The 27,242-nt window shown below is 37.5% G+C and overlaps 2 protein-coding genes and 1 long non-coding RNA gene across 3 annotated transcripts in view; 2 read left to right on the top strand and 1 right to left on the bottom strand.

The window, feature by feature from the left end:
* Positions 1-27,242, top strand: part of fars2 (phenylalanyl-tRNA synthetase 2, mitochondrial) — a 314,225-nt gene that overhangs the window by 95,789 nt on the left and 191,194 nt on the right. The window lies entirely within an intron of this gene.
* Positions 1,054-16,567, bottom strand: nrn1a (neuritin 1a). The gene is made up of 3 exons (XM_079292546.1): positions 16,369-16,567; positions 6,810-6,957; positions 1,054-4,263 (listed from the first exon to the last, which is right to left on the bottom strand). The coding sequence occupies exons 1-3, from the start codon at positions 16,421-16,423 to the stop codon at positions 4,035-4,037; spliced, it is 432 nt and encodes a 143-aa protein (XP_079148672.1). The 5' UTR covers positions 16,424-16,567; the 3' UTR covers positions 1,054-4,034.
* On the top strand, positions 7,118-20,672 carry LOC306794471. The gene is made up of 3 exons (XR_013772930.1): positions 7,118-7,207; positions 17,374-17,448; positions 20,570-20,672. It is a non-coding gene; the product is annotated as an uncharacterized lncRNA (long non-coding RNA).

The raw sequence follows: 27,242 nt of genomic DNA, 5'->3' as shown, positions 1-27,242 counted from the left end.
ACAAAGAGATACAAAACAACCACAAAGAGACACAGAACAACCACAAAGAGACAGAAACAACCACAAAGAGACAGGAAACAACCACAAAGAGACACAAAATAACCACAAAGAGACACAAAATAACCACAAAGAGACACAAAATAACCACAAAGAGATACAAAACAACCACAAAGAGACACAGAACAACCACAAAGAGACAGAAACAACCACAAAGAGACAGGAAACAACCACAAAGAGACACAAAATAACCACAAAGAGACACAAAATAACCACAAAGAGATACAAAACAACCACAAAGAGACACAGAACAACCACAAAGAGACAGAAAACAACCACAAAGAGACAGGAAACAACCACAAAGAGACACAAAATAACCACAAAGAGACACAAAATAACCACAAAGAGTACATGTCTACATCCAGGGGCCCATTGTCTCACAACATGGCTGTATATTAGTTACTTCAATATCTTTGGGTTTGTTTTGTACTCGTGGTCGCACTAAACGAGACATTTGAAGACGACATCTTGGACTCTGGGAAGTTGTGTTTTTCAGACAGAACACTCGATGAAGAAGGAAACAGTAGCAGCAGCAGCCTCGTTGTATCTGCAGTCGTCTGCTCGGCCTCATCTCTACTGCCTGTAATACAGCAGAACATGAATCTGAGTGAACTCTTTGGGAGAGCCTGGGAACGCTTGCTGATTGCTTTTCTGAGGGGAAACAGAGCCAACTGCCAACTGGCCGTCTCTGTCTGTCTCTTTTGGACGTGGGCTTTGTGTCTTGTTTCCTCGCCAGATAATATTTATTTCCTCTCTGCAGAGCTATCAATAGAGCGTCACATGACGGGCTCGTGTGCTTCGTGTGAGGAAGCTGGACGTGAACCAGACGTGTGAAGTCCATCATCTTCAATGCAACAAACTCAGAAATAAAACCACATTGTTTTATATCAAATAAAATAAAGAGCACACACTTATTTTCAAACATTGGTCATTTTATTTATTACTCTTTGTCATTTTAGCAATATTTTTATTATATTTGATATCTCGTAGGCCTATAATCTGTAAAGTATCAACCTTGTTAAACTGGGATAGACGATCTATAATAGAGCTTTGTTTTTTATTCTATTTTCTCAAAATCCTTTGATATACATATTCTCTTCTTAGATTCTTTTTTTTGGAATAAATTATTTTTTTAAACTCTTTATTACGCGACATCCCCATAAACAAACAAACGAAGAGACAAACAAACAAAAGTACACATTTCTTTTTTTTGTCAGAAGGCAGTGGAACAAATAAACAACTTTGAATTGATTTACTGTGTCGTATGTAGTTTATGATGCTACTGTACTGTCGGGACTCTTTAATCTAACATACAGACCTAAAGTATATCGCCTCTAACGTCGCCTAGTATCAGTCACTGGATGAAAAGGGGGGATGTGCTAAATGGCAACAGTCGTGTCTCTCTTCAGCCACGGTTTATTTATTTTATTGTATTCTTCAGCTACACTGGCCGTGAAGTCACGTCTTCGTATTGCTGACGGCTTTTTCAAAATATCACGTTTCTTTCTTTCGGTCGCCGCTTTGCTCACAGACTCGTTCATTTCTAACAGTTCTGCTGAGCAACATGAAGTTCATTCTGATGTGTTTCCATCGGCTGATGTTTCCTACGGTTAACGCTCTGGACTTCAACTTGTTCAGGAAATGAGCACAATGTCCGACAAAAAGACTGAAATGTTTGTCTACGCCTACTTTACTTCAAAAGACAAAGTTAGACTTAATCTTAATCTTAATCCTCAACACATCTCCTACTTGAAGGGAAGATTAATCCCGGACCAGGAAGCTACGCCAAACTCTTTGAGCTGAACAGCAAATTTAGCAACATGCTAACCTGAGCTCTGAGCCAGACCAATACGATATCTTACCTGCTAAATTGTTAGCTAACCTTAATTAACCTGGTTTAGCTGCTATACAAGGTGGTTAGTTAACCTGACACAATCCCATTTAACTGCGAACACAAGTATTGTCTGTTTTTAGCCTCTAAACGGTTTGCTAACCTGAACGATTCTTAGCTAATGACTAGTTCACGCTAGAAAACCAACTATCTTTCACTGATAAGTGATAAATGACGTCCGACAGAAAGTTGTTAAAACAAGAATAAAACTGAAGGTAAATGGGTGAAAGACTAGATTGTTGTAATGCTATTTGATGTATGCTTCTACACGTCCTAAATATTTATACCTTTTACATGCAACAACAACTTTTTTCCGTGTTGTAAAACACACGACAAAGTTCCTATTGTTGAATCTCGGGACTCCCCAACAGGTCCAGATATCTGTGCCTGCTAGATATCTGGGATGAAACTTTGAACAAATCGCAGCGCTAACGTGCTAGCGCATAGCTAACCGGAGTGGAAAATCAGGGATATAGTTGTGTTGTGTGAATTAAGTGAAACCGCACACAATCCTATTTAACTGCTCACAAGTATCGTCCGTTCTTAGCCTCTGAACGGTTTGCTAACCTGACCTGATCTGGTTTAGCTGCTAAACCAAGTGCTAAGCTAACCTGGCACTAACCTATTTAATGCTAACCCAAACATTGTCTGTTTTGCCGGTTAGCAGCCGAACCACATTAGGCCAGGTTAGCTAAATCAAAATGTTAGCTAAACCAACCTATTAGCTAGCTTTCATCGAACTGGTTAAGATGCCAAACTCAACTGTTAAACTGTTTAACAAACTGCTAAAGTAAAACACAGGCTAATCTGAACCAATCTATTTGAACAGGTTTGTATTTGTATTTCTAATTTGAAGCCACCTTTGTCGGGCTGAATGCAGTTTGCGATAATCACATTTAACCCCAAATCAGCAGCAGTAGGCCCATAAAGGCTGCGCGAAGGTTTCTTTCTAGTCGATTAAACCCTTTCTTTTGGAGTTTGTGCTTATTTCCTGAAATGTTTTGAGACCGTCTGAACCAACATCATGCAATTTAACATCAGTCGAAAAACTGTTCTCAAATGAAAAGCAGGCTTTAAAGTCTCAACTACGTCCTCGCAGCTCATCAGCTTGGGGAGGAACAACGAGGCTACAGTCACACCAGAAACTGGCAGAGTGAGATTTTCTTCACGCGGCGGCAAGTGTTAGCTAGCTAGCGTAGCGGCAAGCTAGCCAGTTCAACGACAAAAAGTGGAATACTCTAAATTTAAGAACACGCCTACTGCTGGCACACGATTGACTGGGAAGCCTTGCTGCGTGGGTCAGGTTCTGACCTGTAGAAGTTCACCAGGTCAGGAGGGCCGCCGGTAAACTTGACCTATTGAATTTGGTGCAAAATGTCGCCGTGATAACAGCTGGTGTGACCGTGGCCTGCATCACGGAAAAAACAAAAAACAGCCAATAAGAATACAAATATTACATCACCATCAAGCATTCAGTCCGTCACAACCACAGCAGGCTCAACACAGTCAACTTGGCGCAATTTTAAAAAAAGAAGGAAAAACTGTCCTTGATGGAAATGAGGCGAAATGGTTCTCCGGGCCTCGGCTTGTCTTATTGATTTTGTGGCGTTACGAATGTGTACCGCAGGCTATATGGGAACCCTAATAGCCCGATACTGTGTACCAGCAGCCAGGCAGTCACATAGTGCCGTCTGGGCCTTAGCCTACGAAACATCAATAATTCATGGTTGACTTTAATACTGTATAATTCCACGATTGTAAAGCGGGGGCGAGGATCCATCAAATTTTCATCATTGTCATCATTTCAGCTCGACGGCGCGTTGAATATTTCATGTCATCGACCTCCGGGTCAGGCCGGCGTGTGATTGGATGAGCCTGCAGATGTCCCAGGAAGTCAAACCAGGCCACCATATGTACGGTGATGTGGTAAAAATCCATTTTGGGTGTAGTTTTCTGGTGATGAATTTCAAACTTCAGTATTGAAGAGCAGCTATCACTCTTTTTTTCGTGTGTTTTGCCTCTTTTTATTCTTTGTGTTTTTATTTTTTATTAATTTGTTGACGTTTTTTCTCTCCTTGTTTTTCTGTTAAAACGCCAGCCAAGTCAGTATGGTGGGCAGCGTGCTGAGGACCAAGGCGAGGCCCCTGGCGTCGGCCGATCTGGGGGCCGCGTTGCCGCCGCCACAGAGTTCAAACAGACTCCCACGGAAGTCCAGGGTGCGGGACTCCTTTTTCAGTTTCTCCCAGAGGTCCGTCGCTCCCTCCTGGCAGTCGGCCAGCGCCGTCGTGGCACAGGAGTGGAAATTATCCCAGTAACTGGTGAGGAGATTACAAAGAAACAGTGAAATCATTCGTATTATTATTTACTCCATTACATCCACAGATTAAGAGATTCTGATGGCACAGATGGAGAAAATATAGCTTAAAAATGAATTAAAAAGAAACATTTTTATCGGTTATCCAACAGCAGTGGTGTAAAGTAATTAATTTATTATACTGCTTTACTACCTCTCACATATTGTACTTTTTACTGTACTACAGCTCAGAGGTAAATATTGTTAACGGCAACTAGAAGTAGCCGACTGTACTCCATCACATCTTAAAGATAACTGTCGTATGTTTTTGCTCGTTATATATTTTGTACTTAAAGACTTGAGTTTGCAGACGATGCACCGCTCTCCATTAAACAGTGCAGAAAAACCTTGTTTTGGGTTGTTATGAAAAATGTTTTAGGGTTGAAAACAACAAATTTATCAAGAATATAATTTAAAACAGTGATGATGAGGCAAAAAAAAAGCGTCAGGTGACCAGACTGAGGATGAAATGACATCATCTGCTCCAATTAAAATGAATGAATGTGGTTCTAAGATGTCTTAAATTAACTTGAAACTGTTTTCATCCTCCGTATACTTCCCTCCCCGCCCACCCTCCATCCTTCCTTTCCCTTCTCCCTTGTTTCCTTTCCTCTTTCCCTTGTCACCTCCTACCTCCTCTTCCTCCTTTAATACCTCCTTCCCTTTCTTTCGCTCCTTATTGTTCCCTTCATCATTCCCTTGCATCCTATACTTCTCCCCTTTTCCTCCTTATCTGCCTTTAATATCTCCTTCCTCTTTTATTCCTCCTCCTCTCTTCTTCGTTGGTATGTTTTAATCACAGGAGCAGCACTCGTTTTCTTCTTCATGTCTATTTTTCCCTTTTTATTTCCTTTATTTTGTTGATTATTTTATGTTGAATCTCTTCTTATTCTTTGTCTTTTTCTGGGCTCATTCTTTCTTATTTTGTCTCCACCTCTCATCTGTTCATCTTTTTATTTTCTATCCTCCCAGTTAATGTAGAAATGACACCAGCCTGCTGCTGCCACACACACACACACACACACACACACACACACACACACACACACACACACTCAGCATATCTAATCCAATCTTCCAATCTGCTGTTATTGATGTTGACCTCCTGAACCGAGTCGTGTTGCTGCAACATCTCTGAGCAATTAACGTGTGAGTGTGTGAGTGTGTGTGTGAGTGTGTGAGTGTGTGAGTGTGTGTGTGTGTGTGAGTGTGTGAGTGTGTGAGTGTGTGAGTGTGTGTGTGAGTGTGTGTGAGTGTGTGTGTGAGTGTGTGAGTGTGTGTGTGAGTGTGTGTGTGAGTGTGTGAGTGTGTGTGTGAGTGTGTGTGTGAGTGTGTGTGTGAGTGTGTGTGTGAGTGTGTGAGTGTGTGTGTGAGTGTGTGTGTGAGTGTGTGAGTGTGTGAGTGTGTGTGTGTGTGAGTGTGTGAGTGTGTGAGTGTGTGAGTGTGTGTGTGTGTGTGAGTGTGTGTGTGTGTGTGAGTGTGTGTGTGAGTGTGTGTGTGTGTGTGTGAGTGTGTGAGTGTGTGAGTGTGTGAGTGTGTGTGAGTGTGTGAGTGTGTGAGTGTGTGAGTGTGTGAGTGTGTGTGAGTGTGTGAGTGTGTGAGTGTGTGAGTGTGTGTGAGTGTGTGAGTGTGTGAGTGTGTGTGTGTGTGTGAGAGTGTGTGTGTGAGAGTGTGTGAGGCGTATCCTGCCACGCCTCACACACCGCTGTGATGGAGCTGTCACTAAATTAAAAAATCGTGTGTGTGTGTGTGTGTTTGTGTGTGTGGGGGGGGGGGCTTCTTGCTGCAGCGTGCCATCTGGTGCCCACCCGGTTTGGGTGGTGGGGTGAGACGGTGGATAAAAGGATGTGTGTGTGTGTGTGTGTGTGTGTGTGTGTGGGGGGGGGGGTCAGCTGGCTGGTAAGTAACACCCCCCCACCAGCAGCCTTGCACACGTGCCACTCTGTCTCACCTCACTCTCCCCTCAGGCTCTGCACTGAATTCACTCGTATTATTATTTCCTCTGTGATCCACAGATTAAGAGACTCTGATGTCACAGATGGCGAAAATATCTTTAAAAAATGAAGCGTTAACAGAGAGAATATAATGAATATTTAGGCTGCAGTGACATGAAAATAAAAGCTTTCTATCTGTTGTCTACATTTCTTTACTCCAAACAGCATCGATTCAAGTACTGCTGAGTACAATTGGGACCTACTTGTACTTTACTTTATACTTCTATTCCACTACATCTCAGAGGTACATGTTGTACTTTATACTGTACTACATCTCAGAGGTACATGTAGTACTTTTAGTGAAACTCATCACGGCCTTCAGGTCTCTGTTGGTTCAGTCCACCTCGTCCCAGCGGTCAGACCCTCTGTGTTATGACATCACCAGGTGTTTCTGCAGACCACATCATAACGTGCACAAGTGTGTGCGTGTGTGTGTGTGTGTGTGTGTGTGTGCGTGTGTGTGTGTGTGTGTGTGTGTGTGTGTGTGTGTGTGTGTGTGTGTGCTCAAACGTACTTGCAGATCTGGTGCAGGTTGTCCCTGTCGTCCAGGTTCTGGGGATAGTTGGCCATGTTCTCCCCCAGCTGAAGCAGACAGTCGGAGAAACCTTTAAACACCGAGTCACATTGACCAGCGCTGACCAGCACCGTCTGCAACACTGAGACTGGAGGAGGAAGAGGAAGAGGAGGAGGAGGAGGAGGAGGAGGAAGAGGAGGAGGAGGAGGAGGTGAGGAAAAGATGGGAGGGATGGGAGAGACAAAAACAAAGATAATTTTACATTAAAGAAAACCACAATAACCTCCGATGTTTAATGTCTCCTTGCAGGAAGAACGGAGGCCTCTGATTGGCCACATCTGTTCTGTTTCCCTATTGGATGAGCGGCAAAACATCAGGACCACCAGCTCCTATACAAGGTAACATTTTATTAATTCATTCATCAGTCTCCTTATTCATGATATGACACTATAATTACCCCTTCAAACTAAAATAATACATTTATATATATATATACATATATAGTATAAATATATAATATAATTTACTTCAGATGTAATTTTGTGGGCGGAGCATAGCTGGACGGGAGCTCCAGAGGGGATGTCTGCTAGTTAGCTAGCTAGCTTCTCCATCTCCAGAGCTAGCTAGCTAACTATCTAGCACATCGCTATCAACAGATGAGTGACAACTTTGTTCGGATCATTTTCCGTCGCCAGCGTAGCATTAAAGCGTGGTGGAATTAGCAAAGCTAGCTCAGTAGCCAGCCGTCCGCTAGTTAGCTTGTTAACTCACCACGCTTTAATGCTACGCTGGTGACAGACAATAAGCCCATTTCGCTCCATCGCTAATAGTTTAGCTTTACCTTCTGCTAACGGCTGAATAGATTAGCAGAATGCTAAGCTATTAGCCACATTTCTCTCAATATTTGAAACTCTTCGGCGATATTGTAGCTTGCTCTGACTTGTGATCAGATGTCTTGTTCTCAGGACCTCCTGGGTGTGGGCCTGACACCGATGTGCTTAAACTGTTCAATGACTCGACTTATTGATTCCTTTTGCTTCAGAGTGTCACCGATCGAACGGCTGCTGATTGAAAAGATACTGTGAGAAATCATGAACACTCAGTGGCCAGTTTATTGGAGACACTTCAACACAACAGCACCACAAACTGCATCCTCCCAGATCACCATTCAGTTATATGAACATTATAACCATGAAGCTGTATGAATATGTGGATTCACCTCATGTGGACTCTCGTTTCACTTTAATACAATTTAGATAAAATTGTGTTAAGTTCACATGTGGGCCCATTCATCACGTGTAAAACTGAATATTTAATGTCAAACTGTTAAAATATCTCCCATCACGGCTGTAAAACGTGTACTTCTGCATACGTGAGTGTGTTTAAATGGAGTCTGTCTCCTCCCTAACTCACTTTAACAGACAGATAACTCCACTATACAACACACCAGGACTGACACGCCTCCACACACCCCCACATGCACTAAACCTACACCCACACACCCCTTTACATGACCTCTGTTAACTCAGTGTGTGTGTGTGTGTGTGTGTGTGTGTGCGTGGTTCGTTAAGCAGGCGATCGGACTGATTGATTGGTTTGGATAATAACACGGCTGCTGTCCGGTTCCAGTCCATCAAACTGAGGACTAACACAGCATGACGTGTAGGACGAGACACGGCTGTTAGGAGCACGAATACATCCATCAGCAGCGCAACGCCGTGCAGGAATACTACCATAAGTACTGTGAAAACTACATGTAAATACCACCATAAAAACAAGACATAAATACTACCATAAGTACTGTGAAAACTACATGTAAATACCACCATAAAAACAAGACATAAATACTACCATAAGTACTGTGAAAACTACATGTAAATACCACCATAAAAACAAGACATAAATACTACCATAAGTACTGTGAAAACTACATGTAAATACTACCATAAAAACAAGACATAAATACTACCATAAGTACTGTGAAAACTACATATAAATACTACCATAAAAACAAGACATAAATACTACCATAAGTACTGTGAAAACTACATATAAATACTACCATAAAAACAAGACATAAATACTACCATAAGTACTGTGAAAACTACATATAAATACTACCATAAAAACGGTGAAAACTACATATAAATACTACTATAAAAACAAGACATAAATACTACCATAAGTACGATGAAAACTACATATGAATACTACCATAAGTACTGTGAAAACTACATATAAATACTACTGTAAAAACAAGACATAAATAATACCATAAGTACTGTGAAAACTACATATAAATACTACTATAAAAACAAGACATAAATACTACCATAAGTACTATGAAAACTACATATAAATACTATGATTAAAAACTACATATAAATACTGTGATAAAAAAACTACATATAAATACTATGATAAAAAACTACATATAAATACTGTGATAAAAAACTACATATAAATACTGTGATAAAAACTACATATAAATACTGTGATAAAAAACTACATATAAATACTGTGATAAAAAAACGACATATAAATACTATGATAAAAAACTACATATAAATACTGTGATAAAAAACTACATATAAATACTGTGATAAAAAACGACTTATAAATACTATGATTAAAAAATACATTAAATACTATGATAGAAACTACATATAAATACTATGATATAAACTACATATAAATACTGTGATATAAACTACATATAAATACTATGATAGAAACTACATATAAATACTATGATAGAAACTACATGTAAATACTATGATAGAAACTACATATAAATACTATGATATAAACTACCTATAAATACTGTGATATAAACTACATATAAATACTATGATAGAAACTACATATAAATACTATGATATAAACTACATATAAATACTATGATAGAAACTACATATAAATACTATGATAGAAACTACATATAAATACTATGATAGAAACTACATATAAATACTATGATATAAACTACATATAAATACTATGATAGAAACTACATATAAATACTGTGATATAAACTTCATATAAATACTATGATAGAAACTACATATAAATACTATGATAGAAACTACATATAAATACTATGATAGAAACTACATATAAATACTATGATAGAAACTACATATAAATACTATGATAGAAACTACATATAAATACTATGATAGAAACTACATATAAATACTATGATAGAAACTACATATAAATACTATGATAGAAACTACATATAAATACTATGATATAAACTACATATAAATACTATGATATAAATACTATGATAGAAACTACATATAAATACTATGATAGAAACTACATATAAATACTATGATAGAAACTACATATAAATACTATGATATAAACTACATATAAATACTATGATAGCAACTACATATAAATACTATGATAGAAACTACATATAAATACTATGATAGAAACTACATATAAATACTATGATAGAAACTACATATAAATACTATGATAGAAACTACATATAAATACTATGATAGCAACTACATATAAATACTATGATAGCAACTACATATAAATACTATGATAGAAACTACATATAAATACTATGATAGAAACTACATATAAATACTATGATAGAAACTACATATAAATACTATGATAGAAACTACATATAAATACTATGATAGAAACTACATATAAATACTATGATATAAACTACATATAAATACTATGATATAAATACTATGATAGAAACTACATATAAATACTATGATAGAAACTACATATAAATACTATGATAGAAACTACATATAAATACTATGATATAAACTACATATAAATACTATGATATAAACTACATATAAATACTATGATATAAACTACATATAAATACTATGATATAAACTACATATAAATACTATGATATAAATACTATGATAGAAACTACATATAAATACTATGATAGAAACTACATATAAATACTATGATAGAAACTACATATAAATACTATGATAGAAACTACATATAAATACTATGATAGAAACTACATATAAATACTATGATATAAACTACATATAAATACTATGATATAAACTACATATAAATACTATGATATAAACTACATATAAATACTATGATAGAAACTACATATAAATACTATGATAGAAACTACATATAAATACTATGATAGAAACTACATATAAATACTATGATAGCAACTACATATAAATACTATGATAGAAACTACATATAAATACTATGATAGAAACTACATATAAATACTATGATAGAAACTACATATAAATACTATGATAGAAACTACATATAAATACTATGATAGAAACTACATATAAATACTATGATATAAACTACATATAAATACTATGATAGAAACTACATATAAATACTATGATAGAAACTACATATAAATACTATGATAGAAACTACATATAAATACTATGATAGAAACTACATATAAATACTATGATATAAACTACATATAAATACTATGATAGAAACTACATATAAATACTATGATAGAAACTACATATAAATACTATGATAGCAACTACATATAAATACTATGATAGAAACTACATATAAATACTATGATAGAAACTACATATAAATACTATGATATAAACTACATATAAATACTATGATAGAAACTACATATAAATACTATGATAGAAACTACATATAAATACTATGATATAAACTACATATAAATACTATGATATAAACTACATATAAATACTATGATAGAAACTACATATAAATACTATGATAGAAACTACATATAAATACTATGATAGAAATACTATGATAGAAACTACATATAAATACTATGATAGAAACTACATATAAATACTATGATAGAAACTACATATAAATACTATGATATAAACTACATATAAATACTATGATATAAACTACATATAAATACTATGATAGAAACTACATATAAATACTATGATAGAAACTACATATAAATACTATGATAGAAATACTATGATAGAAACTACATATAAATACTATGATAGAAACTACATATAAATACTATGATAGAAACTACATATAAATACTATGATAGAAACTACATATAAATACTATGATAGCAACTACATATAAATACTATGATAGCAACTACATATAAATACTATGATAGAAACTACATATAAATACTATGATAGAAACTACATATAAATACTATGATAGAAACTACATATAAATACTATGATAGAAACTACGTATAAATACTATGATAGAAACTACATATAAATACTATGATAAAACGATAACTTTCTGTTGGTCGTACTGTTGTAGTAAATACTTCTCCGATATCTTTCCTGTGGTATCCAAATAATACTCCGATTGCATGACAGTTTAAAGGAGTACCACCAAAAGAACTACACCTTTCTTTTTTTTTTTTGAAAACTTTCAACAGCCAGAAGCTGTTATTTGCGTATATTCTCATCTTTCCAACGGTCCTTGAACACATCATGCGTGGTGAACGCCCACCGTGTTATCGTCAGACTCACGAGGGACATTGTCAAACTAAAAGCATCAGAATCGATACATCACCGCCTACATTACCCACAATGCAACGCAACCCCCGGCAGCAGTGTGTGTTGTATGTTAGCTTCTGTTTACGCTGACCTCCACATGTTTTTACTTTTTAAACTCTTCAACAGACGCTGACTCAGATGACATCACATGAGGCGTTGAGGTCGATATGCTACAACATACTAATTGATCTTGTAAAGATGGACCAGCGGGTACATTTTAGTTTATTTTATTTTATTATTCTTTTTTTCTTTTCTTTTTTTTTAACAAATCATAATAAGTAAAATAGAAATACAGAAAACCAGCAGTATATTAGTATTCAAATAATTTACTGCAGTAAAAGTAGTGATACCACAGAATACTCAATTAAAGTACTGCATTCTAAATGTTAAACTAAATTTAAATTAAATAGTATTATCACCAAAGGTAAAAGTATTTGTCCTCATTATATTACAGGATATTGATGAATTAACATGTAAACAGAACTTCATTGAGGTGGAATCATTTTAAATCATTTTAGATATTTAAATCTAAAACATGGCGTCACATTTTATTTGTATTTTATTTTGTAAAGATAAGCAGTACAAAGTACAATATTTCCCTCTGAAATGGAGGAAAAGTATAAAGTACAATAAGAAATACTCGAGTAACGTACAGTTGTACTTGAGTACATGAGGAACTGAGTAAATATCAGAATCATTAAACATTAAAACCTTAAAGTATTATTATCTCACCACGAGGTGCATTCAGGCTCTTCTGGAGCTCTCGACCGCCTCACATGGTCTTCCTCACGTTGTCTTCGAACTGAATCCGTTCAAAGTCAGGATGAAGATCATGTGATTGATGCTATGCTACTATACTACTATACTATACTACTATACTACCATACTATACTACTATACTATACTACTGTACTACTATACTATACTACTATACCATACTATACTACTATACTACTATACATTATACTACTATAATACTATACTATACTACTGTACTATACTACTATACATTATTCTACTACACTATACTTTTATTGAATACTATGTGATGACTTATCACAGTATTCTATTATACTCTATTGTATCACATATATCCATGTATTAGAACAGTATAATGTTTATATTGTGATTATAATGTAATCTCTATCATTCATTCATTCATTGTTAATTCTCTCATATGTATCTTATTTGCAGTTATGTATTTATTATTGAACCATTAAAAACGACAATTATAATAATAATAGCATTGTAATATTAATGTATTTAAATTAATGTATTTTTGTTAAAATAACAAGAATGTTTTTTGGGGCCCTATACATGTATACATATATATATATATATATACATTATATACATTCTATATACATTAATATGTTCATCTTAATTTGTGTCATCACTAATATTATTTTCCTCACATCAGACAACCCCCCCCCCCCCCTTTGGAGGCATTACATCATCTATTCTAAACAGCTGTTCTCTCTGCAGCACTTTTATTATTTCAGATTCACGAGTTCACAAAATAAATCAGAATAAAAACACGTGACTGAAGTGAACAATATTATCAGTATTTAAAAACGTGCTTTTAGTAACAAAAAGCCGAGGTTTAGATTATGATTCCTTCAGTTAATAAATATTTAAAATAACTCGGAGGCTCGTCACGTTCGTTCGTGTTTATGTGTAGAAAGCAGCGTTTAGACCTCAAATATGTCTTTATGTTTTATTATATTTAATGTAGCTGTACACCTTATTTCATCTTCAGTTCAGAGACGTTTTTAATATTTTATTATTTTATTATTTTACCACCGCCATCTTTTTTATTCTTCATCTTTTTTATTATTAAATAGATTTTACGCCACTGGTCTGTGCATCTTATTACTGTTATTATTTATTAGTATCATTATTCTTTTAATAATAATAATTATTATTATTTTAATTATTATATCCACTTCTTTGACTGAAACCGGGACAATCCCTTCACACGCACATTAAACGGGAGCGCGCACAGCATTTTTTCTTTCGTTCACGCCTCCCAGCAGGCACGCTCATTCACCCCCCCCCCCCCACACACACACACACACACACACACACGGTTGCCTGCAGTGCATCGGTGCCAGAAGCAGCGTGTTGTAGCTTCCTGCAGACACACCCACCTCCAACACACGCGAGGCCATTTTTCGCGCGTAAAACCCCCCCAAAAATTCCAACAATAAAAACTACAACGCAGAATCAAACACTGCTGCACCAGAATGAGTCCAACGCACAGTAACGCACAGTAACGCACAGTAACGCACAGTAACGCACAGTACCGCACAGTAACGCACAGTACCGCACAGTACCGCACAGTAACGCACAGTACCGCACAGTAACGCACAGTACCGGACAGTAACGCACAGTACCGCACAGTACCGCACAGTACCGCACAGTAACGCACAGTAACGCACAGTACCGCACAGTAACGCACAGTACCGCACCGTAACGCACAGTAACGCACGTTTGCAGAGTATTTCAGAGTGAAGTTTCTCTCTGCAGCTTTTTTTCATCTTTTCTCAGATTTCTTTTGGATGTGAAATGTGAAATGTTCCGCAGCAGCGCGCCAAACCTGCGCTCGCAGCAGCCAATCACAGCGCACAACTCCAACCACACGCAACGAAACAACCCGGAGATTCAGCCGGAGGACCGCGCGAGCGCACGAGGCTGCTCCTGGATGTTTCAACTGAAGACCAAATATTTGAGCAGAATAATTCAGAAGCTCGTTTGGTTTCGTTTCTTTATTCTCGATTCTTTTTTTTGTGAACAAAAAAACATGCACACGCGCCACGCACGCGTTTTATGAATGATCGGATTGTTGTGCTGACTTCCGCTTCTTCCTCCTGAAGCAGAACACAGAACCTCTCTCGAACAATAGCACCGGGAGAATTCTGTCCCCTGAATAATTCAGCGTCTCTCTCATCACACGCACGCACGCACACATGCACACACACGCGCGCGCACACGCACGCAGAGCCCTCCTCCACAGCGTCGTTATGCAACAACACAGAACAACACGCATCTCATGTTCCTCTGGCGTCTCTGCAGCTTCTCTTCCAGCTATTAGACGGGTCCTCTGCTGCAGGTTTCACTCACAACATTTATTTTATTATAAAACCAAACAGAAAATAATCGTGCAGGTTTTATTCTCCGTCGTGCACGACGCGTGTGCACGGTTGCTTTTTTACGCGCATGCACACTGAACGTTAATCAGCTTTTTTCAACCGAGTTTTCGTTTTGTTTCGTTTTTATTTGAAATCTGAAACAATGAAAGATATTAAGAGTTCTTCCCGCGCGCTGCGGAGGGAAGAACGGATCCTGCTCAACCGACCAACCGGAGAAATGAAGGAGCTCCGGTTTATGAACGAGCGGCCTCCTCTCACTCTGAACACCATCAGAGAAATAAAAGCGAAACTACTCAAATTCATCTTCACATGAAATCTGCAAAATAAACCAATTTATGCAGAAGAAAAATTAATGAATTCAACAAATGTCTCCAGTTTGGGGCAACCGAGGCGCAGAGAGGAGGGGGGGGGGCATCCCCCTTGTTAGCACACACACATGCACACGCACTCATGTCACACACACACACACTCCACATGTGAAGTGTAGCCCCGTTAAAATGAGCACAGCCGCATTACGAGCCATGAGGCAAACATCAGATTAAATATGATTTAAATGTGTATATTAATATTATTAACAACGAATGTAAGTGCGCAAAGATAAAACATTGAATGTATTTAAAGAAAACGTTTCTTTATTTCCTCTTCTTTTACATTTATAAATAAATCTCGTAATTAGAAGCGACTTCAAAGATTTATTTTACCTTAAATTATGAGTATGAATATGAAAGCTTCGTGTCTCTATCAGAGCTTTTAAATAAACAGGAACTCAGCAGCAGTAAGGGTCCTCGCGCTGCAGACACACGCGGAGCCGACACAACGAGTGGCTCGTGAGTTCTTTTAGTTCCGGTCACTCACCGATGTGTAGCGCGAGGAAGAGTGCGAGGCATTTGGAGGACCAGGTTACTCCCATCCTCTGCGTCCTCCTCTCACCATCAGAGCCCACAGTCACAAAGTTAAAGAGGAGGAGCCCGCATGACCCGCATAACCCGCAACAAAATGTAAAACACCCGCAAAAACAGCGGCTACATCCAACTCTCTCTCTCTCTTCTTCTTCTTCTTCTTCTTCTTCTTCTTCTTCTTCTTCTTCTGCTCTTTCCCTTCACTGAGAGTCTGTTCTTCTTCTCTGCTCTCCGTCGAGCTGCGCTCTGCGCTTCCTGCCTGGTTTTACGCGTCTGGAGAGGAAAGAGAAGAAGAAGAGAGAGGGAGAGAGAGAGACAGACCCTCCTCTCCTCCCTCCTCTCCTCCCTCCTCTCCTCTCCTCCCTCCTCTCCTCTCCTCTCTTCCCTCCTCTCCTCCCTCCTCTCCTCTCCTCCCTCCTCTCATCTCCTCTCCTCTCCTCTCCTCCCTCCTCTCCTCTCCTCTCCTCTCCTCTCCTCCCTCCTCTCCTCTCCTCTCCGCTCCTCTCCTCTCCTCCCTCTTTTTTAAATCATGTCCTCCATTCATTTCATTTATTTTATGTCTCACGAACAGGCCGAGTCTTCATGGCGGATACATATTACAAATAAATCGGCATGATTTAAAATCATTTAAATTTCAATTCAATTGAAACCGTTTTTTAGAAAACAATATCATTTACAGAAAACATTGATTTTGATCTGCAATGACCTCATGAACAAGCTGTTCATCTCTGATGGTGGACATTTGTATGTGGTGCTCTGACTCAAAGGTCACTTCCTGCCTTTGTTTCCAGAGCTTTCTGCTCCACGAAGAAGACCAGCAGCATCTTTCATGTGTCAAAGATGAACTGAGAGAGAAAGACACGATGACACAGCAGATCCCTCAGAGAGGTGATCGTGTAGCAGTGGACTGATGTCTTCTTTTCATGTCTTCTTTGTTCTTCGACTGGTCTCGTGCCATCAGGACTGCCGGCAGTGGACCTGCTTGATGTTTGTCATGTGCTGATTGGAGGCAGACCGGTGGAGGAGCTGGTCCTCTGTGAGTTATGAAACATGTTCCTGATACTTGAGCCGGTGTCTGCTGAACGAGACTGTTCATTGACAGAAACTCTTCTCCCGATTCATCACAGAAATCTTCCATAACAATGCTCAGAAACACATGAAACATAATGAAGAAGACTTTATGTTGTGATCGAAAGCTCCAGAACAGCTATGGACTCAATGGACTGTATATATATATATATGTATATATATATATATATATATACATATATATATATATATGTATATATATTTATATATATATATATATATATATATATATATATATATATATATATATATACATATGTATATATATATATATACATATATATATATATGTATATATATATGTATATATATATATATATATTTATTATATATATATAAAATAAATATAGTTGAAATATGTTTATATATAATATAATACAATGCATGTGTATATATATATATATTTATATATTATTTTTATTTTAATCCTCATGCTTTCATCTACAGATTGAATGATTTAAAAAACTTTTTAAACACGTTTTTAATGTTTTTTATTGTTCATGTTGAAGTTTATTTAACGTCTCAGTTTAATATTCAGCTTCAGTAATAAACTCAATTCACACATTTCTGACAAACGAAACGTCATCAAGCGACATATGTTTATCTTTATGTTTTATTAAATCACATTCGTTTATATAATTATATTAATTATGATGAGCAGAGAGAGTATATGAACTGAACGGTGTCAGTGATAGAAATTAGCATATTTTAAAAGCATGTTTCAGAGATAACGTCAGAGTTTAAATCGTATATGAATATGAATGCTCTCTGATTAAAGGACGCTCAGTAAACTGTTTGAAGACTCGACCAATCAGATCGAGGCTCCTTCAGTCACCTGACCGCTGCAGTAAATCACCTGTCTGATAAACATGTTTATGAATATGAATTATGTGTTCAAACAAATCACAACGAGCAGCTGATGTTCACGGTGGCGCCCCCTGGTGGATCAGTGTATTCACTTGGGCTCACAGAAGGACCAGCATGCACTTCGGTTTTCTTGTTCTTCACAAGTTTTTCTTCACTGGATTAATAAAACTATTATTTTAATAAATCAGAAAACAAAACGATTCTTCATGATGAACTTTATCCTTTTCTCATTATTTACTGAATTACTAATTCATAAATTCATGTATTCATTCATTCAAGTGCATTTTTAAGTGTTTCATATCAACTTTAGATTATTGACATAAAGTCACAAAGTTGCTCATCTGTTTACTGAAGAGTCAAAGACGTACATGTTGTACTTTATACTGCATCTCAGAGGTACATGTACTTTATACTGCATCTCAGAGGTACATGTACTTTATACTGCATCTCAGAGGTACATGTACTTTATACTGCATCTCAGAGGTACATGTACTTTATACTGCATCTCAGAGGTACATGTACTTTATACTGCATCTCAGAGGTACATGTTGTACTTTATACTGCATCTCAGAGGTACATGTTGTACTTTATACTGCATCTCAGAGGTACATGTTGTACTTTATACTGCATCTCAGAGGTACATGTTGTACTTTATACTGCATCTCAGAGGTACATGTACTTTATACTGCATCTCAGAGGTACATGTTGTACTTTATACTGCATCTCAGAGGTACATGTACTTTATACTGCATCTCAGAGGTACATGTTGTACTTTATACTGCATCTCAGAGGTACATCTACTTTATACTGCATCTCAGAGGTACATGTTGTACTTTATACTGCATCTCAGAGGTACATGTACTTTATACTGCATCTCAGAGGTACATGTACTTTATACTGCATCTCAGAGGTACATGTTGTACTTTATACTGCATCTCAGAGGTACATGTACTTTATACTGCATCTCAGAGGTACATGTTGTACTTTATACTGCATCTCAGAGGTACATGTACTTTATACTGCATCTCAGAGGTACATGTTGTACTTTATACTGCATCTCAGAGGTACATGTACTTTATACTGCATCTCAGAGGTACATGTTGTACTTTATACTGCATCTCAGAGGTACATGTACTTTATACTGCATCTCAGAGGTACATGTACTTTATACTGCATCTCAGAGGTACATGTACTTTATACTGCATCTCAGAGGTACATGTACTTTATACTGTACTGCATCTCAGAGGTACATGTACTTTATACTGCATCTCAGAGGTACATGTTGTACTTTATACTGTACTGTATCTCAGAGGTACATGTACTTTATACTGTACTACATCTCAGAGGTACATGTTGTACTTTATACTGTACTACATCTCAGAGGTACATGTACTTTATACTGTACTGCATCTCAGAGGTACATGTACTTTATACTGCATCTCAGAGGTACATGTTGTACTTTATACTGTACTGTATCTCAGAGGTACATGTACTTTATACTGTACTACATCTCAGAGGTACATGTTGTACTTTATACTGTACTACATCTCAGAGGTACATGTACTTTATACTGTACTACATCTCAGAGGTACATGTAGTACTTTTAAGTCATACAATACCCGTATAATATAAAACAATGTCGCAGTTTCCAATCTGCATGATGAGGACTTTCGCTTTTGACAGTTTAAGTACATTTTCCTGAATATACTACCATACTTTTACTTGTAACAGAGTATTTTTAAGTGTGTGTGTGTGTGTGTGTGTGTGTGTGTGTGTGTGTGTGTGTGTGTGTGAGTGTGTGTGTGTGTGTGTGTGTGAGTGTGTGTGTGTGTGAGTGTGTGTGTGTGTGTGTGTGTGTGTGTGTGTGTGTGAGTGTGTGTGTGTGTGTGTGTGTGTGTGAGTGTGTGTGTGTGTGTGTGTGTGTGTGTGTGTGTGTGAGTGTGTGTGTGTGTGTGTGTGTGTGTGTGTGTGTGTGTGGGGGATCTCGTGGTCTCCTGCTGATGTCAGCTGAATCTCTCTCTCCTGCATATTAACACAGATGTTTCCCTGAGGCATGCAGTGCTGCAGCATGTGTGTGTCTGTGTGTGTGTGTGTGTGTGTGTGTGTGTGTCTGTGTGTGTGTGTGTGTGTCTGTGTGTGTGTGTGTGTGTTGACTTTGAGTTTGACCTTTAAACGCGGTCTGTCCTCTCGTCCAATCACAGAGCTGGACTGGCCTCGCTCCCCTCGTGGTTCTCATGAAGGCCTGAAGTGTTCGGGGACCTCTGCTGGTGAGCAGGAGGAACTGCAGCGTCCGCTCCGTCAACCTGTTGAAGTACAAACCTTTCATCACCTTCATGTCTCTCCTCACTACAGCAGCACATACGGATCCATCCGCCGCTGGAAATAGTCCCAACAAAGTCCCTGTTTGTTTGATAAAGAATGAAACTACACATTTGTGTTTTTAAATATTTACATCTTCAATAGGAACCAATGGGCAACAGACAGGAAGTGAGAGATTATTGAGAGAACACCTTTTTGTCCATTTCCTGAGATTCGTTGATTAAAAGAACGACGAAAGTAAAGTCTTCAGAAGGAGTTCCTGTGGAGAGATGAGGCAACAAGGAGACGACTAACATGTTGTTTGAATAAAATGACCATCAGTTTCCTGAGGCCAACCTCGATGTATGAACTTATTATGAAGTTATTAAAGACCAACAGTCCAAAACCCAAATGTATTCAATTTACAGTCACGGAGGACAAAGCAAACCGACCCATGTTCTCATTTGAGGAGCAGGAAATGGAGAAATTTCAGCATTTTGTTTCGCCATCTTGGATTTTTAATGTCAACATCTTGTTTAGAGACTTAGAGACTTAGGATGTACCTTATGATGTACCTTAAGGTACATCCTAAGGTACATCCTAAGTCTCTTAATTGTCATTTCCTCAATTCCGATTGAACCGGTTTCAACCAGAAGCGACCCGCACTTCAACCGGAAGTTGAAGTTGCTGTTTTCCTGAACGCAGCGTCGTGGGAGGCGGGAACTCGTCTGATACTTGTGATTTGAATTTTGAGGAGCGAGACACAGATCGGTTTCACTGGTGCTGCTGCGAGATGACATAATGGGGACACACCGAAGTCTATGAGGGGGGGGAGGGGCCAGATTTAACTCAATGAAGAGGAAGATGGGGTGATGTCACAGCAGCAAATTCTTCAATGGGTGTGTGTGTGTGTGTGTGTGTGTGTGTGTGTGTGTGTGTGTGTGTGTGTGTTCAGGCTGCAGCATCACCATCATCATTGCCTCCATCTGTTTTCTCATTCAGTGTCGCCATCTGGTGTCAGAAACATGAAACAGCAACTAAGTACATTTATTCAGGTACTGCACTGTAGTACAATTTTTGAGGTACTTTTCCATTTCCCTTCAACTTTCTACTTCTACTCTACTACACCTCAGGGAAATATTGTCGTTTTTACTGCACTTTGTTGGTCTGACGGCTTTAGTTTTGAGTCATTTTTTCGTTTACAGATTCAAATATAATACCCTACATCATATCATTCAATCTTTTGTTATTCACTTTTACTAAAATCTTTTCCTAAACCTAACTCAGTATTTCACTATTTTATCAAACAAACCAAACTGACCTAACTCTGAGTTACCTTCAGGTAAAGTTGGTCATTTGGGTAAAATAAGTGAAGGAATGAATCCACGGAGACTTCCTGCTCCACTCGGGCTGGATCAGCGCTTTCACTGAGTCGGTCATGACTCACCTCTGAATGTTGAGTCTCTGTGATCGAAGAGGTTTGTTCTTCATCTTCCAGCAGCTGAAGCAGAATGACTGCAGGACGAACACTCTTCTTTATCAATTCGACGTGTTTCTAATCCCTGCAGCATAATTACAAGGCTGCAGAGCGGCAGAGCGGCAGAGCGGCAGCCTGGTGGGCTGTAATTGGTTTGTGGTTCTGGGTATTGACTCGTCGTCCCGAGACACTCGGAGACACTCGGAGACACTCGGAGACACTCGGAGACACTCGGCTCATTTGTGGACCAAACCTCTGAGGAGGTTTCTCCAGTTTAGTATATTTATAAGTATATATATATGTTTTAATTATGTGTATATATAAGTATATATATACACATAATTACACATATATATAAGTATATATATGTGTAATTATGTGTGTATATATACTTATAGATACACACACAAAACAGAACAATATGAGAGAGAATAAGCTGTATTAGATGAAACGTGTCCTTAGTGTCCTTTGTGTCCTTTGTGTCTCTTCCTCTTGTGTCCTTAAAGACGAGTCGACCGTCGGTTCACGTCCAACACGTCTCAGGTCAACCAGGACGGAAGACTTCACTTCTACTTGTATTCATTCATTTCTTTACTTTTATTTCTGTCCCGTCTTCTCTTCGTCCGTCCAACTCTCTCTTCCTTTAATAATCTGTCAGATTGTGCTCAGATGTTTTACTTCTGTAAAAGTACTCGTAGTATCACAGTGTAGAAATACTCAAATAAAGTCCTCCATTGAAAATAGTTTGATAATAGATGATTGTTATAGCAATAATAGTTCGATAATAGATGATTGTTATAGCAATAATAGTTTGATAATAGATGATTGTTATAGCAATAATAGTTCGATAATAGATGATTGTTATAGCAATAATAGTTCGATAATAGATGATTGTTATAGCAATAATAGTTCGATAATAGATGATTGTTATAACAATAATAGTTCGATAATAGATGATTGTTATAGCAATAATAGTTAGATAATAGATGATTGTTATAACAATAATAGTTCGATAATAGATGATTGTTATAGCAATAATAGTTCGATAATAGATGATTGTTATAGCAATAATAGTTCGATAATAGATGATTGTTATAACAATAATAGTTAGATAATAGATGATTGTTATAACAATAATAGTTCGATAATAGATGATTGTTATAGCAATAATAGTTCGATAATAGATGATTGTTATAGCAATAATAGTTCGATAATAGATGATTGTTATAGCAATAATAGTTCGATAATAGATGATTGTTATAACAATAATAGTTCGATAATAGATGATTGTTATAGCAATAATAGTTAGATAATAGATGATTGTTATAACAATAATAGTTAGATAATAGATGATTGTTATAACAATAATAGTTAGATAATAGATGATTGTTATAGCAATAATAGTTAGATAATAGATGATTGTTATAGCAATAATAGTTCGATGATAGATGATTGTTATAGCAATAATAGTTAGATAATAGATGATTGTTATAACAATAATAGTTAGATAATAGATGATTGTTATAACAATAATAGTTAGATAATAGATGATTGTTATAACAATAATAGTTAGATAATAGATGATTGTTATAGCAATAATAGTTAGATAATAGATGATTGTTATAGCAATAATAGTTCGATGATAGATGATTGTTATAACAATAATAGTTAGATAATAGATGATTGTTATAACAATAATAGTTAGATAATAGATGATTGTTATAGCAATAATAGTTCGATAATAGATGATTGTTATAGCAATAATAGTTCGATGATAGATGATTGTTATAGCAATAATAATATAACAATCATAGCAATAATCCTCTTTGTTTGTACTTGATACAACACAAGGGTGCATCCACAACGTGACATATTCCATCTCACACTCGCTTAATATCATGTAAACTTAAGAGTAGAGGTGTCGGTCAGCAAACAGGAAGTGGAACACGAGTCACCTGACCAACCAGCAGCAGCGTGTCACGATGACCTCACAGCCCGGAGGTCGAGGTCAGAGGAAGTTCCTGCAGAGGAAGCTGGTGCTTTTATTTTAACTTTTCAACATCTGTGTGTTTTTAATGAGGAAGTCAACCTCTAAAGCTGACAGCTTCAAAACAGAAATACCACTAAAAGTACTCCATCACAAGTAAAAGTCTCCTGAAACGAGCCATTCTGCATAATGACTAGTTTTACTTTTTGTACTTTACTTTTATACTTGTACTATTTTGTTAAAAGAAATGCCACACTGTAACAATACCCAAGTAAAAGTCTTGGAATGAAAAATGTTACTTCAGAAGAAGTATTATCAGCAAAATATACTTTCACTGTGAAAGATGAAAGTACTTCTTACTCAGATGTTTTATAATTATAGAATATTCTGTTTTTATTACATAAAAACATTTCAAGGATGAAGTTCATCAATGTGGGGACAAGTTGAGATACTCAGATACTCTCTAGCAGTAAAACGTACAATGTTTGCATCTGAAATGTAGCAAAGTCGAAGGGTAAAGGAACATAAAATAGAAATAAAGTACCTCATTTGTACTTCAGTGAAGTACTTGAGTAGATGTACTTCTCACCACTGGTTGTATCGATGTTTTTGTAGTATGTTCTGGTAGTTTTTGGTGCATGTCGGACAGAAAAGACGTGTTTTTATGTGAACAATACTCACTCATCACAATGCATCATGTTGACTGAGTTCTTACAGACGCGGTCAAAAGTCTTCGTTAATGTTCCAGTAAAGCAGCTGGAGTTCATCTTTAGTGTCACTGTGGGCCGATCACTGGTCACACTGGTGGGTTAGGTCGAGGTCACCGACACACACACACACACACACACACACACACACACACACAGACACACACACACACACACACACACACACACACACTTCCTTAATCGGTGTGTGTGTGTGTGTGTGTCTGTGGAGGAAGTATTCAGATACTTCGGTAAAAGAAAGTTCTACATGGTAAAAATACTCTGTTCCACTAAAAGTACTAATACCAAACATTAAAAATACTCGTTTACAGTGAAGTACTAATACATAGTGAAACACGAACATAATCACGAACACATTACAGTATTAACATTATTACATCTGTGTTCTTAATGATGAAAAAGACTCATCACTTTAGTTGTACTTGTACCTTTTAATTATGTTTTATCTGCTAAAATCTGAATCCGTAAAGTAGCTGTTCAATAAATCTTGTGAAGTAAAAAGTACAATATTTCCGTCTGTGCACAAACGTTTTGTTTTCCTACAAACATTTCTGATAACTTCACAAAATGAACAAAATAGTTTTTCACATTTTTGAGCTACAAGTATTTCAAATGAAGTAAAACAAAACGTTTGATCATCTTTCAATGTGTTTTATGTTGTCATTGATACTCCAATACTCTATACTATGAACGGTCATTTTAACTTACGTTAAGTTTGAGATCCTTTGAGTACTACCGGGTAGTATTAGGATCGTATAAACACACATTTTGATCCGTTAAAAGTAACTTAAAGTGTCAAACGTAGTAAGGTAAAAAAAACAAAACAATAGAAAATACAATGTTATTGTACAATAATGAAATGTAATATTTGCTTCTGAGATGGAGTAGAAGTAGAAAGTACCCTGAAATGGAAATGCTGACAGTGTGTGTGTGTGTGTGTGTGTGTGTGTGTGTGTGTGTGTGTGTGAGTGTGTGTGTGTGTGTGAGTGTGTGTGTGTGTGTGTGTGTGTGTGTGTGTGTGTGTGTGAGTGTGTGTGTGTGTGTGTGAAGGTGTGTGTGTGTGTGTGTGTGTGTGTGTGTGTGTGGGTGTGTGAGTGTGTGTGTGTGTGTGTGTGTGTGTGTGTGTGTGTGTGTGTGTGTGTGTGTGAGTGTGTGTGTGTGTGTGTGTGTGAGTGTGTGTGTGTGTGTGTGTGTGTGTGTGTGTGTGTGTGTGTGAGTGTGTGTGTGTGTGTGTGAAGGTGTGTGTGTGTGTGTGTGTGTGTGTGTGTGTGTGTGGGTGTGTGAGTGTGTGTGTGTGTGTGTGTGTGAGTGTGTGTGTGAGTGTGTGTGTGTGTGTGTGAAGGTGTGTGTGTGTGTGTGTGTGAAGGTGTGTGTGAGTGTGTGTGTGTGTGTGTGTGTGTGTGAGTGTGTGTGTGAGTGTGTGTGTGTGTGTGTGAAGGTGTGTGTGTGTGTGTGTGTGTGTGTGAAGGTGTGTGTGAGTGTGTGTGTGTGTGTGTGTGTGTGTGCGTGTGTGTGTGCGTGTGTGAAGGTGTGTGTGAGTGTGTGTGTGTGTGTGTGTGTGTGTGTGTGTGTGAGTGTGTGTGTGAGTGTGTGTGTGTGTGTGTGAAGGTGTGTGTGTGTGTGTGTGTGTGTGTGAAGGTGTGTGTGAGTGTGTGTGTGTGTGTGTGTGTGTGTGCGTGCGTGTGTGTGTGGAAAGGGGAAGCAGTGTGTGTATATAAACTGATGTTGAAGTCGATCTCATCATCTTCTGATTTGATCATCAGAGACTCGACAGACAAACTTCATCTGAGTGGTGAGACGCACACACACACACACACACACACACACACACAGACACACACACACACACACACCGACACACACACACACTTATTGTTTTTACAATTTCAGCTTAACGTGATTATCGTGTCCAATTTTAAAGTCTATATAATTATTTTTGACATTACTCATAATATACTACATACATTCTCCCTCAAAGTTGTACTTTGGTACAGTACTTGAGTAAATGTACTTTTGGCAAAGTGTATTGTGTGTATCACATTTCAATCAGGAGAGACTTGTTTTATAAGTTAACAATGATTTATTGTACAAGCATCAAATATGCAAAGTGCAAAGTCTTTGGCGATTGGACTCCATGCTGAAGTACTGTCACCGAGGGGGGGGTACAGAGGTCCAACAGGCCGAACCCCCCTGCAGTCCAGACCCTGGTGGTGGACGGAGTTGCTGCACTGATGCTGATCAGGAGCCTGACTGATGCTGACTGTGATGCTGACTGTGATGCTGACTGGAGGCCACTGGGTGGAGGCGGGTCGCATCTGCTTAACGCTGAAATGACACCTGACAGCAGCAGAGAGGAGAAGACTTTAAAGTTTGACAGCAACGAG

Source organism: Melanostigma gelatinosum, assembly GCF_949748355.1.
Source record: "Melanostigma gelatinosum genome assembly, chromosome: 20".
NCBI lineage: Eukaryota > Metazoa > Chordata > Actinopteri > Perciformes > Zoarcidae > Melanostigma > Melanostigma gelatinosum.
The sequence above is the reverse complement of the archived record's forward strand: the minus strand, read 5'-3'. Positions and strand labels throughout refer to the sequence as shown.

Excerpts from the sequence above, each read along its gene's own strand:
- nrn1a (XM_079292546.1), bottom strand. The coding sequence starts at position 16,423 with ATGGGAGTAACCTGGTCCTCCAAATGCCTCGCACTCTTCCTCGCGCTA. Across the intron at positions 6,958-16,368 it reads CTTCCTCGCGCTACACATCG|TCTCAGTGTTGCAGACGGTG; the intron begins GTGAGTGACCGG and ends TTCCTCCTCCAG. Across the intron at positions 4,264-6,809 it reads AACCTGCACCAGATCTGCAA|TTACTGGGATAATTTCCACT; the intron begins GTACGTTTGAGC and ends TCTCCTCACCAG.